Source organism: Talpa europaea (genome assembly GCF_964194135.1).
Source record: "Talpa europaea genome assembly, chromosome: 14".
Lineage (NCBI taxonomy): Eukaryota > Metazoa > Chordata > Mammalia > Eulipotyphla > Talpidae > Talpa > Talpa europaea.
In genome coordinates this window covers 6847364-6863635 of record NC_140082.1, presented here as the reverse complement: position 1 = coordinate 6863635, position 16272 = coordinate 6847364, and the positions used below count along the sequence as shown (strand labels likewise).

Genomic DNA, 16272 nt, shown 5'->3' with positions numbered 1-16272 from the left:
TTTATGTAAGGATTCTCCACCCCAAGATCTGAGTGACAGGCAGAGATCGTCATCGAAACAGACAGAGGAGACACCCAGAATAGACTTGGGCCTGCATGGTATGGAGCTGGAAACAGCTTAAGGAGGTCCCACACCCAGGAAAAAAAGAGGGACATGAAGACAGCTGGTGGACATGACGTCAGCCAGACAATCAAGGTCAACCAAGGGCATCAAACCTTCCAGGTCAGCCTCCTCCGTGAGCAGTAATACTGGTGGGTGACATGAGCAGGAGATGAGGTGACCTCACCATGTGGTCTTCCCTCATAAGCCCTAAGACCCCCGTCTACTTGTGAGGAAAAAACATAAAAGCCACAAGCAACGCTGTTCAAAACCCTCAAGGTCGTCGGGAATGAGGGCAGTCTGAGAAACAGTCATGGCCAGGAGCAGTTCAAGGACGTGTGAGGACTGTGTCCTGTGGGGTCCTGGCTGGGACCCGGATCCAAGCAAGACACAAGGGCAAAGTGAAGGAAATCTGAATAAAACAAGGATGTCAGTGAATTAGTGGGTCGATATTGGCTCCACAGGGATGACCAATGTCCATGTTATGTAAGTTGTTAACTGCAGGGGAGAGCGGACGCGGGCGTCTGCGAATGCTCCGGACTCTTAGGCTTTAGATTTCCCCATCTGAAAACCTACATGTATTCCGAAATGAAAGCATGTTTACGTCCCCACACCCAAACCTGCAAACCTCGTGGGAAATAACAAAACCTCTTCCAAAAAGATTCTTTGCTTTGCAGAAAGAGTCCCCTCAGAGAGTTCTTAAATAGCAGGCTTTGTCATTCTCATTAAAACAGAGCTTAATTGACGCGAGCCTGTGTTTAATGTGGAAAGAGACACTGGCCCACTTCTTGGATGTAGGTTTGAGAAGCAGCGGAGCACCCAGAACAGGCTGGGAAGGAGCTGGCTGCAGCCAGCTGATGAAGAAGGGGCAGGAGCAGAGATCACCCGGGGACCACAGAATCCGCCCCCTGCTTTGTATCTTGTCTGCATCATCAAATGTGGGTCTGTGATGAAGGGATAGTATTTTATTGCTCCCTCCCCCACTCTACTCTCCTGGGGACAGGGGAGGGCATGGAGGAGGCGGAGAAGGAGGGAGGGTAAGACAGAGAGACGGTGGGAGAGAGAGAGAAGGAGGGAAGGCGGAGAGTAGAGCCTGGCGTGTAACTTGCTGACTTCCACGGTGAACTACTCCCACTGTGGATGGTTTCAAGCCACTGAAGGTGTAACACTGTGCTCTCTGCCCGCATGGAGGTCACAACACAATCAGAGGGTTTAAGGCAATGGCAAAAACTGGCAAGAACACTCCCAGAGACCCCAAGCCTTTTCTGGAATGGTCAGGGGAACTCCAGACTGAGACAAGGACCCGCATGGCTGGGGAGGAGGAAGGGCACCCGGGCAAGAGGGGGTGTGGGCAGAGGACTGAGGCCCAGCCAGTACCCTCACCCACCCATGCCGACTTGACCTCTGGAAGTCCCTGCCACCCTGGGGAGAAGGGGAAACCATTCATCGACGCCAATTAATTATCTACTTGAAACTAAAATGAAGCTGAGTTAGGGGAAAATAAAGAAGTGTTGCGTGCTGAGCCTGTGGTCTGGGATTTAATTCTGCTGCAAATATCTAGATTTTTGATGAACTTTGTACAAAATCTCTCACAGATTGGTTGGACCCGGCCAATGTACCCCTGACATGTTGATTGATGAGTGATGATAACCCCAAGCAGGAGGCCCAGTGGAGTCATGGGGTCCTGACCTTGGCCATGGCCACTTTTAGCCCTGAGGGCCAACCAAAGGGGTGTTTGTCACGTTTGGGCCTGACGGAAACCTGGGAGGCATCATAGAGTCACTAAGTGGCCCAAGGAGGGCTCCACAAGGTTTCAGCCACATAGGATGATGGAGGTGAAGCCAGGGGTGAATGAAAATGAGAGTGTCTAGGGCCACAGAGGCTAAATTCATTACATCAGAAACAAGAGAGGCCTGATTTGATTGGAGTCATTCCACCAAGAAAAATACTTTTAACTTCTCTAGGGGTTGATTCAGTAGTAATTAGATATGGAGCAACAGCTTTTTCTAGATAAAACACATTTAGCCTACATAGGATTAGGTCCTGGTCATATTAACAGAAGTAGAGAAGATAGAACAAAGGAGGTTTTAGTCTTATTCCATATTACCTCTCACCATCAGCACTACTCACACCTGGGGCCAGATAACTCTTTGTTGTGGGTTCCTATACGCCTTTGGATGTTGAGTGAATGAAGGGAGAGTAGAGACTCCAGGGAGAACTGAATCTATACAGACCTGCCCTCAGGCTGCTCATGGCCCATCTAGAGAGAGACTCTAGGAACTACCAATTACAGAATCCCAAAGACACTCCAAGGCAGACTTGACAGGAAGGAAACATGAGCGAGGAGCAAGGCCTGGAGGGATGACACAGGGAAAAGGGAGTGGGAAAGTTCTGGACAATAATAACAATAACAAAGATAATAAAAATAGCAGTTACTGCTCTCTGAGCCCTTACCCCCTTACAGTCCTTACTGGGCTGCCGTTATTTCTAGAGTCTTGCAATACTCAGCATGTATCACGGTCACCAATTCTCAGATCAGGAAACTGGAACTGAGGGAAGTCAGGGGACCAGCCCAAGGTCACAGAGCTGGGTGTCCGCTGCGGCCCAGGTCTGACGGACTCAGCAACAGGAGACCATAGCTAATCAGGAGACTCTGGGCGGGCTGTGCCAGCCAGGGAGGGCAAACAGAGGTGAGAGCTGTCTGTTCCTCCCTGGTCTGTGAAAACAATCGTCAGAATTCCCACCTCCTGCAGCCAAGGACACGCTGATCTGCCATCCTCAGGGACACTTCCCGGGAGGCTATGATGTAACAGCAGCAGGCAGAGGAGAGGGAGGTAGCTCTTCTAAGGTCCCCAGACAGTCACCTCTCCTCCAAGGCTGCGGCTCCGCCATCAGCTGCCTGCATCAGCTAGCCCGGCCTGGGTTTGCCCGTCTGCTAAGTGGGGGAGGGTCACTTTCACTTTCCTCTCCATGTCGCAAGATGTTTCAGAGGAGAACTAGGTGGGAGAGGAGAACCCTTGGACCCCATCCTCAGAGTGAGGGGTGAAAATGCCCTTTTGAGCACCAGAAGATAAAAATGGCCATAGCCATCTAAGAGGGGGATACTACTCAATACTACCAGTTAAAGAAATTAAGGCACAGAGAGGTTACGTGCTTGTCCAACATCACACAGCAAGTCGATGGCAAAAGTTGCATTGAACCGGGGCCTGTCGGGATAGAGACTCACTTGCTAGGTAGAAACGGGCACGCCTTAGATGCGGGAGTCACAGACGTTGAGCCCCTGGGGGGTCCCCTGGGAATGGCTGCCAGCTCCCCCAACCAAGACCCTTGCGCAGCTGATGACCAGAAGGGCCCCATCACACCACCCCCTCTCCCTGCTTCTGCTCCGTTTACTCCCCAGGGTGAGCAAACTCCCTACTGACTTAGGATCTGGAGTTCCCACCCACGAGCTGGGACGCAGAACTTCACCTTTACCCACATCCACGCATACTTTGTATATATTTAAAAATAAAGATGTGCCAGACAGTGAATGTCCATCGGCTGATGAATGTATGACATCATGGGGTCCATCCACACAATGGAGTACTATTCAGGCAGAAAGAGGAGAGAAGCCGATGCAGCAGCGGTGCATCTCCGGAACAGGCAAGGCTACAGGACAGAAAGCAGCTCGGCGGCCCCAGGGTCTCGGGGGAAGGTGGATTGGGGAATCATGATTAAAGGGTGTGGGGTTTCTTTTGGGGTGATGGAAACGTTCTAAAACTCTGTCAATGACGGAATAGTATTGCATGTGAATTACATCTCAATCCAGTTATTTTAAGAGGATAAATCCAGACAGGACGTCACCAGCGGGGATGTGTCTGCTGTTCTTTCTCCTCTTTCTGGTTTGCCTATGATTGATTTTCTCAATTTGATGTTTTTCACATCACAACCATGATCTGCTCTTGTTGAGACAAGGAAACCAGAGAGAGGCGTCCGGTGGGGGGCTCAGAATTCCGCCATCACTGCCACGGGTGGTCTGGGGCAGTTTTGCTCGCCCTGCCTGTTTCCTCACCTCAGGGCACACGGAGTGCTCACTCACCTGGCTGTTGGAGGGTTAAGTGAACCCCCAGGTTAGAAACACTAGACATGAGCTCAGACACCAGCAGATGTCTGGGTAATGTGAGTGCCAGTGTAGGTGACCAAGTGCACAGGAGGGGGTGTGTATACATGTGCATTGCACACTGCACCTGTATTACCTCTGCTCCGCCACCCTGTGTGCCCCTGGAGAGGGGTCTGGAAGTGTCTGTGGACGGTCAGAGGGGCCGGCTCAGGGAAAACTTGTCCCCCAGAGAAAGTCTCTGTGCAGACTGTGCCCTTGCTGCCTGCGCTCTCATCAGTATTCGCGTCCTGGCCAGCCAGACAAGAGAGCTTTGTTGAAGGGGAGAGACAGCCAGGCCTCTCTGTGTGTGTGTGTGTGTGTGTGTGTATAGCTCATGTGTACCCACTGCCCTGTGGACAGACAGACCCCTGCACACAGCCAGGGACAGGCAGGAGGCCAGGTGTGGGGCAAAGAGAGAGTTCAAGTAGAAGACAGTCCAGTTCATTAACGGTGAAGGTGGCAGAGGTAATGGCGGAGGTGACGACGGTGGTGGTGCTGATGGTGCTGATGAGGGCTCCAGCTCTTACTGGACACTCATTCACTTCCCACTCCCTTCACGCAGACAAATCATCTCCTCTAATCTGAGGCGGAAGGTGCCATTATCATGCCCATTGTAATGATGAGCAAACAGAGCTCAAGGTCAAGTGGCTTGCCCAGGGCCACACAGCTAGGGAACGACAGAGCCAGGGCTTGAACTCTGGTCCCCAGGTTCTTACCAACGAAGCCACTTGCCCCTTTATGCAAAAAAGGCACAGGAGGATGAGAATAAAGAAGTGCTTGGGTTGCAGGTTTGGGGGTCAGACCACTGAGTTCAGATGTGCTTTTCTCAGGATAACGCAAGTGCCCACTGCCCCCCGCCCCCCGCAGGGCTGATGTTCTTGCGTGCCTCCAATACGCCAAGCAGGAGCTAGAGACTGTAAGAAGCGGGCATTGGCCCTGCTTGCAAGTGGAGACACTGAGGATGGAGACGGGGTGGTGGGGCGAGGGCACGGGAGGGCGGGAGGAAGCTGACGGCAGGAGAAGCCCAGCCAGCTTGCCCAGCAGCTCCTGGGAGCCCCGTGCTGGCCTCAGGCCAGGGGGTGGGGCTTGGCGGGGGTGTGGCCGGCTCTGGGGCTCCATTGGCTGCCTGGAGCCGCCTTGGGAATAAAGCTCCGGACCCAGGAGCCCGAGGGACAGTTCAGAAGACAGTTTACCTGTCCACCTGCCCTCCACTTGTCTGGGGACCACCTCCTGGTCTGCCCATCCAGCCCGGCTCCACTCTACCCCTCCCTCGCTCACTCGCTTGCTCTGTCCAGCAGCCCAGCTTCACCCCGTGGCAGGTAAGCGCCCATCCCCAGTGTCGCCCCAAGACAAGGGTGTCTCAGACATCCAGGGCTTCCCAGAGGAAGAGAGAGAGCCAGAAAGAGCCTGTACTTTGAAGTCAGACTGGGATTCATGGAGCTCTGTGCCTCAGTTTTCTCATCTATAAAATGGGGGATAATAGAATTTCATTGCATGGGTGAGATGAGACAGGGCATTTCAGCCCGGGTATTTCAATGTCGATAGATAATGACTGAGCTCTAGGAGTCAGGGCCGGGGCGAGGGTGGGAGTGACTTCTGACCACAGGGAAACTCATGGCAGATGGCAGCTTCCAGGGCCCCTTCCCCCTCTGTGCCTGTACAGCCTCGTTTTCGGAAGTCTCACCTTCTGTTGAGCAGGGTGGGAATGTTAGCCCGGTGTGGCTTCCAGATGCATTTCCTGGGGCACAGCAGTGGACAGAGCAAAGTCTGATGTCCCTGGAGGATCCCTACCCCCTCACCTAAGGAAGCCAGTGCCACCTGTGACAGGTGTGGGTGGGGCTTCCCGAATCCACCTGAAGCAGTTGTTGGTCACACCTCCCCACCTCAACCTCGAGTTCCCTGAGGGCCTTTAATATCCAGAATCAGGGTGCTGTTATCGGGGGGGGCTAAGCTTCAGGAGCCAACAGTTCACTCAGACAGATATGGGGGTGCCGCCAGAGGACAGCACCTTGGAGGGGACAAGTCTCAGCAGGGGGAGGAGGTGGGGGGCTTGTGTGCGTGTGCATGTGTGTGGCTGAACTCCAGGCCACCTTGACTTCTTAATCACCCAGAGCCCATGCAGAAGGGGTAGCCTGAGCCACACCATGTGTTCTGGAAAGTCCTGGGCTCTGGCACTAAACTGCCCACCCCTACTGCTGTGTGACCTTGGGCAAGTCATTTTGCTATTTCAGTCCCAACTCTGTGCCACTAACTACCCCACCACACAGCAGTGCTTTTACTGCTTTTTTGTGCAGTTCTGGGCCTCAATAGGGCTCAGTGAGGGGGTTCTCACTTGGGGTCCCTCACATGCAGCTAGTTCATGTCCCCTAGTTCATGACGCTGGCCGTCAGCTGTCAGGCAGGACCCCTCCCATGTGACCTCTGCACTCACCCCCATCACGGACACTGGGCTTTGAGAGGGGGCCCCCAAGAGAGAGAGTCAGGTAGCGGCTGCACAGCCTTTTTTTTTTTTTTTAAGATTTATTTATTTATTAATACAAGCATTGGGTACAGTCAGAAGCACAGGAGGGTGAGAGAATTCACCAGAGCCAGAGCGGGGAGCAGAGCAGGCAGAAGGACCGAAGTACACTGCTGAGGGGAGCAACGGGTGGCAGGAAAGGTCTGCGCGCCATGTGGGACCCTCCTCCGGTGGCCGGGGAGCTGCCGGGGATCGAACTGGCGCTGCAGAGGCTGCGGGCAGCTTCGCAACCCAGCGCTCAACCGCTGCGCACGGGGGAGGCCCTGCACAGCCTTTTATGAGCCCATCTGGAGAGCCAGGTGCCAGAGTCACTCACACCAGCCCTGGCCATCTCTTCCCAGCAACACGGTCAGTGATATCACGGGGGTAACTTGCAATCGACCTGGGCAAGTGCATCATAAAAGCGCTCACCCCTCAAATCAGGGCTTTATTTTCCTGGAGAGTCCATCGTTAAACATTGACCAGCACACAGGAGCTTGGAAGACACAGTGTCACCTCCACCACAGCCACAGGCCCCAGGGTGCCAGGGGAGGAGACAGACGCCCCCCTTAGCCCAGGCGAGCATCGTGTCCAGCTATAAGAGGCGCATTCGACGGACAAGTGCAGGGGCCGCCCTGGAAAACACAGTTTCCTCATCAGCAGGCTGGTGTGACAATGGCACCTCCTGGGGTTAAATGAATTAATATCTATAAAGCTTAAAACTGTGCCCGGCATATGGTAATCACTTTATATTATTAAATATATTCATTATTATTAAAACAATAATAAATAATGTGAAAACAACAAGTGCTAGAATTATGATTGAAAAATAAAATAATAAATAATGGTGGGTGCAGGGCGTTCCAAGGGTTCCTTGAAAATAGCACTTAACTGAGTAACGCGCGCGCACAGCAAAACACTCCAGCACTGGAGCAAGGGGCTCCGGTGACGGCTCTCCCCAGAGACCCCTACCCTGACCACATTCCTCCTGTGTTTCCTGAAATGTTCCAGCCCCAAAAGCATGTGTGTGTGTGTGTGTGTGTGTGTGTGTGTGTCCACGGCTGTCTGATCCCGCCTTACCCACTTATTCACCCCGCAGCTCCCCTGAATCAGTCCAGGCAAATCCACCTCCACCTCATGCTTTTCGAAAGCTGCAAGGTCCGAACACTATCCCCACTATTCCCAGCCTCCCAGCGTGGGGGTGGGTGTTCTTGGAGGCTGGGGCAATGTTTATCCCCATTTTTCAGGTGAGGAATCTGAGGCTGAGTGGAGAAGGCGTGGCTGACGTCATGTGGCCGGGTTGAGGTTTGCGCCCAGGCTCCGGGGCGCCATCACCTTTCCCCAGCCTCCGGGGGAGGAGGGGTCACCCCAGACTCCCGAGTGACCCAGCGGGTTTGCTTGCAGCCATGACCTCCAGGGAGCCCCTGCACGTGAAGACCCCCCTCCGGGACAGCATGTCCCTGTCCAAAGTGGCGGGCACCAGCGTCTACCTCAAGATGGACAGCTCCCAGCCTTCCGGCTCCTTCAAGATCCGGGGCATCGGACACCTGTGCAGGACGGTACAGCCTGCCCCCTCAGGCGAGGGGGGGTCTCTTTCCTCAACAGGGAGGGCCGCTCTGTGTCAAATCCTAGGTGCTCCAGGTCACACCTGCTGACACCCACCACGCCTGGGCACCCACCCTAGCTTCCTCCAGGCGAGGAGGGCCCCCTCATTGCGGGTCCCAGAACCTCTGCTGCCCGCCTCTGACTTCTCCTCGCTTCTCCCGAGCCGGGGCCTTTGGGGAGGAGGTGTGCTGAGGGGCCAGGGCAGGGCTAATTCCGTGGGAAGGAAGGCAAGGTCAGCCGAAGGCAGAATCACTGGGGGGTATTCTGGGTGGGAAGAACCCAGGGAGAAACTGGGGGTGGGGCTGACCCCCACCCAACTTGTCTCCACAGTGGGCTGAGCAAGGCTGCGAGCACTTCGTCTGCTCCTCAGGTAGGCGCCCGCACACCTCCTGCGGTCCCCAGCTGGGTGTCCCCAGGCCGAGCGCTCCACCACCCTGGGCCCTGGTTTCCCCAGCAATGAGCGACGTCCCAAGGTGGACAGGGGAAAGTTAACCGTGGCCCAGGGAGGTTTCAGGCCCAGAGGTGGGGGGCGAACAGTCCCGACCGGGCTCCCAGGCCCTCCCACTCTGAAAGCCTCTCCACCCTCTCCCCGGCAGCGGGCAACGCAGGCATGGCGGCCGCCTACGCCGCCAGGAAGCTGGGCATCCCCGCCACCATCGTCGTGCCCAGCACCACACCTGCCCTCACCATCGAGCGGCTCAAGAATGAGGGTGCCATGGTCAAGGTGGTGGGTGAGGTGAGTGCCAGCCCGGCCGGGGCCATGGAGCGCATCTGGCGGCAGGGCAGGGTCCCCAGCGCCTGCCCCCTACCACCGCCCCCCTGTGTTCTTGCAGACCCTGGACGAGGCTTTTGAGCTGGCCAAGGCGCTGGCGAAGAACAACCCGGGCTGGGTCTACATCCCTCCCTTTGATGACCCCCTCATCTGGTAGGTGAGCCCAGGGTAGGGGGGGGGTCGCGTGGTGGGGCTGCGCACACCTGCCATGATGCAGAGCGTCACGCACACACATGTGCACAACTGCGTATGTGCACCGGGCCCGTCCTGCCTGGTCCCGAGCCAGCAGCACCTGAGCTGAGACCACAGTGTCTGCGGCCCCTGAGAAGAAGACTCCAGGGAAAGCAGGAGGTGATTCCCCAGGGGAGAGAGTGTGAGACGAGGAGGAAGGCAGCAGGTCGCTGCGGTGGGCATTTATCACGTGGGGGTCCCGTGGGGCGCGCACCAGCTCACCCACCGGAGCCAATCTGGGGAGGCTGTCACCAAATGCCGTCACTCTTCGCTGCCATGGGGTGCTCTGGCTGAGGTGCATCTCCTGTCAGAGAAAGCCCCCGGGTAGAGAGGCGGATGCCAGCAGCGGGTGAAGTGAGGGAGGAGGGTCTAGTCCCAAGCCCCTCAGCTGCCCAGGGCGATGCACAGGGCCCAAGGTCCCTCCGGGAAGCCCAGCCCTGACCCACCTCTTCCCTGTCCCCCTCCAGGGAAGGCCACACGTCCATGGTGAAAGAGCTGAAGGAGACTCTGAGCGCCAAGCCGGGGGCCATTGCGTTGTCCGTGGGTGGTGGGGGCATGCTGTGCGGGGTGGTTCAGGGGCTGCAGGAAGTGGGCTGGGGGGACGTGCCGGTCATCGCCATGGAGACCATCGGCGCCCACAGCTTCCACGCTGCCACCACGGCCGGCAAGCTGGTCACCCTGCCCCAGATCACCAGGTGAGTGTCTGGGTGCCTCTGTGGGTGTGGCAAGGCGTGAGGAGCCCCTTGGGTGCTGAGAAAGAGCCCACATCAGCCCCCTTTTGTGTGAAGCAGAAGGAGTCCTTGCTGCTTGCTCAGAGTCACGCAGCCAGTGGGTGGGACTGACTCAAACGTGAATGTCTTGCTTTTGCCCATGAGAAGTTCAACGTGAATCATGGGGACCCTCGGGGCAGGGTTTACACACCTCACTCATCTGCCAGCCCTTTAATGAGGACCCATTATGCACAGGACTCTGGCTGGCCCGGGGAAGGGAATGGGGAATAAGCAGCTCCTGCTCTCAAGCCCCAGCCTTTGACAGCAAACGCTCAAGTAGGCTTGGACTCAGTCACCTATATAGGAATTGAAGATAACGGCGACTTAAACAAGACTGAATGTTGTTGTCCTCCCATGAATGTATATTACTAGGAGGCAGTCAAGGGTCAGCTCCTGAAGCCAGAAGCTCAGATTCCTCAAGTTCATTCTCCTGCATCCTTTCATGTAGACTTGACCCAAAAGAGCTGCTTAAGTGCCGGCTATCACACCCACACTCCACCTGGCAGGAAGGAGGAGGCAAGGACAGAAGTTCTGCCTCCTGCCTTTAAAGACAGGCACAAAACTTCCTCTTACCTCCTGCTGGCCAGAACTGAGTCACATGACCCCACCCTGTTGCAAGGGAGGCTGGGAAATGTCTTCCTGTCAGGGATCCGTGTGCACAGCTAGAATAGATACTAGGTAAAGTCTCTGCCACAGAGAGGGTAGCCTGCAAGACTGAAATCCAGGTGAGAGCTTCTAGAATCCTGCACCCGGCACCCTGGAGTTACTGTGTTAGCCTCCGAGCCCACAGCATTGAGAGGGAAGACATAATGCTGAGCATCACCTAGCCTGAGCTGCACATTGGGCTAAGGGCTAAGGTGGTCCAGGCCTGAGATGCTTGTGTGTGAGATGAGCCAGGCACAGGACTGGAGCTCCCATGGGAGGTCTGGGGAGAACTGAGCGTGCCAAGCGCAGGCCCTGGAGTCACTCAGGTCCTGCGTCAGACCCAGGCACATGACCCTGGGCAAGTGACTATGCTTTTTTGCTGGTTTCCCCTTCTAGAGAATTGAACCGATTACCACCAAAGATTACGAGAACTAAATCACGTTTGTGAAGGGCTTGGCAGGCGCTTAGTGCTTTCTCGAAAAGTAGTCACCATGTGTTATGGGAGAGGGAGATTGAGAATTGAGAATTCTTCATGGGGCTGACTGTTCCTCCTGGAGAACTTCCTGGAGGTGGCGGCCTTAATCCTGAGCCTTGGACAGGGCAGGACTTGGGCAGGCAGAGCAGTGCTAACTTGCGTGAGGGTGAAGAAGGTGGAGGTGATAACCTGGAGCAAAGGCTGGGTGGCCCCTAAGGGGGTCTTTGAGGCATTTGCTCCTGGAGGTTGAACAGAAAATGGTGCTATTTGCCACCATTCATGCAGTCTGTGGGGAGCCCCTGGACTTTCCAATGTTTCACAGCTGCAGAGGGTGCACCCCGTTCCCTGCCCATGGACCCTAATGCTGCCACCATCTCACACCCACCTTTTCTCCTCGTCCCCACCCCTCTCGGCCTTTTCTTCTCTCCTGTTCCCCATTCCTGTCCCCCGCCCCCATCCCATGACCTCCAGTGTTGCCAAGGCACTGGGCGTGAAGACCGTGGGGGCTCAGGCCCTGAAGCTGTTTCAGGAACACCCCATTTTCTCTGAAATTGTCTCGGACCAGGAGGCTGTGGCTGCCATTGAGAAGTTTGTAGGTATGTGCTAAGTCCTCCCCCGGCCCCAGTACAGGTTCAGGAACGAGGTGTCCACTTGATGTGCCAAGGGGTTCCATGTGCCACAAATCTCCTCATAGTCTGTGTCCACTTCCCGCCTCCCTCATGCCCACTCATAATTCAATGTTTGGTAACAACAGAAACGCGAAAGCCGCACATGGAGAAATTAGCCTGAGGGGAATAACTATTTAAAATGTTGCTTCAGAGCTTCCTGGTAGCCAGGGTAAAAAAAAGGAAAAAGTATGGGCCTCAGCATTGGATTCAGAGGTCAAATTAAGTGACTTCTGGACTCAGCGAAAGACAGGGGTGGTGTGCACAGGTGCACACACATCCATACACACACACACACACAGAGTAGGATTTATTGCTCCCACTTCATTCTCCTGTACCCAGACTGACTAACCCACCAAGGCACTCTTGCTCAAATGATACCTCAGGATCTTCCCAACACAGTGCTCAGGCGATGACCATCATTGCATTAGCATTTTATTAGCACTGAAGAGGAAGCCTAACCCTCACTCAGGGACGGCGGTGATCTGGGGTAATGATGGGAGGCTGGGCCCAGGACCTGAGCCTGTGGCCTGGGCTGAGAGCTATGACTTGTGACCCCCCCCCACCCCCAAGCTCTACCACAGGCCCGGCAGGTCCCTTGCACCTGTGGAATCGGGTCCCCGCCCTCAACACCCCTCTCCTCCTACAGATGACGAGAAGATCCTGGTGGAGCCAGCCTGCGGGGCAGCCCTGGCCGCCGTCTACAGCCGCGTGGTCCAGAAGCTGCAAGGCGAGGGCAAGCTCCGCACCCCGCTGTCCTCCCTCGTAGTCATTGTCTGCGGGGGCAGCAACATCAGCCTGGCCCAGCTGCAGGCCCTCAAGGAACAGCTGGGCATGAAGAACGGGGTGACCCAGTGAGGACCCTCCTCTCTGCCGGGGAGACCCCTGGAAGGGCTGGAGTTTTATCCAGCGCCTTGTTGTAAATATTATTCTGTGTCTGGTTGTGAGCCTGTGGTCCGGGCCTTCTCCTTCTCGCGAGCCCACTGGGGGGCCGAGCACCCCACGGTGGGGCTGCTGGGTCAGCAGCCAGCCAGGCTGTGAACTGATCCTCCCTGGCACCTGCGTGGTGGCTCTGTGGCCGTCCTGTCACCGGTGCTGGGCGGCAACTGCCCACGGGTAACAAAGCAGGCTCCCAGAACGGGGGTGGGGGAGCCTCACGACAGCAGGACCCAGCTCCTGGAAGCCAGTTGTCCCCACCCCAGGCTTTCTCCCAGGCCAGGGGACGGCACCGTGGTCCAGGGTGGAGGAACCATCTTTCAACCCCACCCTCACTCGTTTTTCTAATGCGCCAGCTTTTTCATTGACAAAGAAAAATATATATTTATGAAATGAAGACCCCTGGAGTTTTTCCACCATCGCTGTCCTCCTCCGTCCCCTCCTTCATCATGCCTGCTCTCAGCCAAGCCTTAACAGGGAGCACCCCCACCCTGGGAGTCCTGGGGCCCACGGAGAGGGCCGGACCCCAGCGAGACCAGAAGCCGGGGAGGGAAGCACTTCCAAGGGGCCAGGACTGCTCCACTGAGGCGGGTCTCACTCCGCTAGGAAGCTCCTTCCTGAAAAGTGACTTTATCAGAACTGCAGGGAGCAGAGCAGCGAGCCCCCATCCCCGGGGTGTCCCCAACTTGGGGACAGGGAAGTGGTGGACTTGAAGTCAGTGTCAAAACCCTCTCTCCCAAGGCAAGAGTGTTCTGGAGCTGGCGAATAACAGGGGAGGAGCTGCGCACAGGAAGGCGCGTCCCCTCGCCCCCCACCACTCAGGACCTCCCCACAAACAGCAGCCCCCGGGGTACTTCTTGGATCCCCAAGTTCGAAGTGAAGTCTGAGGCCACCTGAACCCCTCAGGACAGCACAGTGGTTCGGCTCACAGGCTCACGGAGCCTCTCCACCCCGCCCAGCCTAACAGAGGGCAGCAGCTGAGATTTCGGGCAGAGAGTGGAAAACCCAGGGCAGGACTGCTGCCGCGGGACTGAGCCTGCACTAGGTGAAGCAGGCCGCTCTGCCCACTAGAGTAGCCAGGGCCTCATGGGCTGAGTGGGCCTGACCAGCTGGCCAGACCCTTTTCCTGCAGGGGAGGGCAGACCCCACGGATGAGCCTGCAGCCGCCATCTTTAAGCTGAGGATTGTGGGAAACTCCCAGGGTCCAGGAGCCAAGGGAAGCGACCTTTCTGGCTGCAAAAGTGGGTCCTGCCTTTGCTGGATCTGTGGCAGCCCCAGTGAGGGACCACCCGGGTGACCCCCAAACTCTATTCAATCACCCTAGCTACATGACACCCGGGTAGCTCCTGGAAAGCAGGAGGGGGCGGAATCTCTTTAGGAAACAGACTAGAGGTGTCCCTTCCTGCGGTGACACTGGGGGTTCTCTGCACTGAGCCTTCACTTGCTCATCTGCTGAATGGGCCCCATGGAACACTGCCCCGCCCACCCCTGCCAGCCCCAGGAGTGGCTGCAAACGCTTGGTGACCAGCACAGATGTGAGGCCACTGCTCCAGGGCTCACGCCATCGGCAGGAGATGGGCAAGGAGGGCTGGACCCTGTCTTGACGCAAAGTCTTGAGACTTTGGACACGTCCCTTCCTACTCTGACCGCATGTCCTCAGCAGTAACCCTCGGCCTCTCCCACCTCACAAGGTTTGCCTTGAGCATCACAAAACCCACACAATGAAAATACTCTTTAGGGAGCCAGAAATACAGCCAGGCTGTGTTTTAAAACCACAAATCCTTGACTCCCAGATGGCTGAGACCGGAAAGCTGTGGTGCAGAGAAGCAGCAAGCCTAGCTCCAGCCCCAGACCTGGCTTTATTTCCTACAGCATCTCACACTGCACATTTATGTTGTTTACTATCTCCCCAGTGTAAACTTCACAAGGTAGGGTTTGGGGGGATTGGTACCTTCTGTTATAACGTACCCCTAGGACCTTAGAACCCTTGGTGTGTACTAAGTGCTCAACAAATACTGGGTATTAGACCCAGGTGGACTTGGTTATAGCCGTCACCACAGCAGTCCCTCACCACACCCTCCCAGGGAAGTGCCACGAGCATCGTTACCCCATCTGACTGGTGATGGCAGCTCAGCGAGGTTAACTCAGGAGCCTGTAAGTGGTGGAGAGGGGACTGGCTCTCTGACTTCAGGCTGGATGCGATCATCTCCCCACATGTGTAGGATTGGGTGGGCCCTGTCTCCAGTGCAGACTGAGATCAGGCAGGGACAGGGATTCTGTTTTGTGGTGATCTGTACCCCACAGAAGAAGCCACTGGGAAGCCACTGGGTCTTAGAAGAGGACTCAGATAAAGTAGGAGGGGGCTCAGTACACATCTGGGTAGATGAGAGGATGGATGATGGGTGGGTGGGTGGGTGGGTGGATGGATGGGTGGATGGATGGATGGATGGGTGGATGGATGGATGGATGGATGGATGGATGGATGGATGGGTGGGTGGATGGATGGATGGATGGATGGATGGATGGATGGATGGATGGATGGATGGATGGATGGGTGGATGGATGGGTGGGTGGATGGATGGATGGGTGGATGGATGGATGGATGGGTGGATGGATGGATGGATGGATGGATGGATGGATGGATGGATGGATGGATGGGTGGGTGGATGGATGGGTGGATAGATGGATGGATGGGTGGGTGGATGGATGGATGGATGGATGGGTGGGTGGATGGATGGGTGGGTGGATGGATGGACAGACAGATGGGTGGGTGGGTGGATGGACAATAATTATACAATGAGTGAGGGTTGGCAGAGACATGAATGCATAGATGGGCAGACAGAAGGATGGACAGGAAGATACAGCGGTGGGAGTATAGAACCCCAGCCTGAGAGAGCTAGCGCTGCCCAGTCTCCCTCACTGCCCCAAACAGCACAGCACAAGGGTCTCAGCCTCTCTCCTTTAATGGCAGCACAGCCTGCGACTGTTCTAGAGCAGGGTAGCTGTGGGCACCAGCCTGAGCCCAGGGCAGGCCCAGGTTGGCGGGCGGAGGGGCATGAGCTGGAGCATGGGGGCTGGCGGCAGCGCCAGTCCCCAGAGAGTTCAGGCCTCCCAACACAAGTTGCCAGAAACTTTGGTTTTTGTTTGTTTTCAAGTTTCTGTCCCCGAGGAAGCTGCCCAGAAGGGGGGACTGGGGGTTCCCTCCCAAAGAAGGAGAGGGCTGCAGCCGGGGCCAGGAGGAGTGCCTGGAAGTAATGCCCAAGTCGCAGGGGCCGAGGCCCCGCAGGAGATCCAGGGTCACCGACAGGAGTGACCCTGGAAGGAAAGGACCAGAACAGTCCCGTCCTGTCCCACTGCGGGCCCAGAACCTGACTCCAGGACCCTTCCCAAAGCTTCAGGAGGGGCCGCCTGAGGCGGGGGCTCCAGGGTGGGAGAGAGAA

General features: G+C 56.2%; 1 protein-coding gene across 1 annotated transcript; it reads left to right on the top strand.

The window, feature by feature from the left end:
- Positions 1 to 8139: 8139 nt before the first annotated feature.
- Positions 8140 to 12754, top strand: SDS (serine dehydratase; the record flags this gene model as incomplete). Its single annotated transcript, XM_084254313.1, has 7 exons — positions 8140 to 8292; positions 8669 to 8708; positions 8935 to 9074; positions 9172 to 9263; positions 9809 to 10036; positions 11703 to 11827; positions 12546 to 12754. The coding sequence occupies 7 exons, from the start codon at positions 8140 to 8142 to the stop codon at positions 12752 to 12754; spliced, it is 987 nt and encodes a 328-aa protein (XP_084110439.1).
- Positions 12755 to 16272: the final 3518 nt, after the last annotated feature.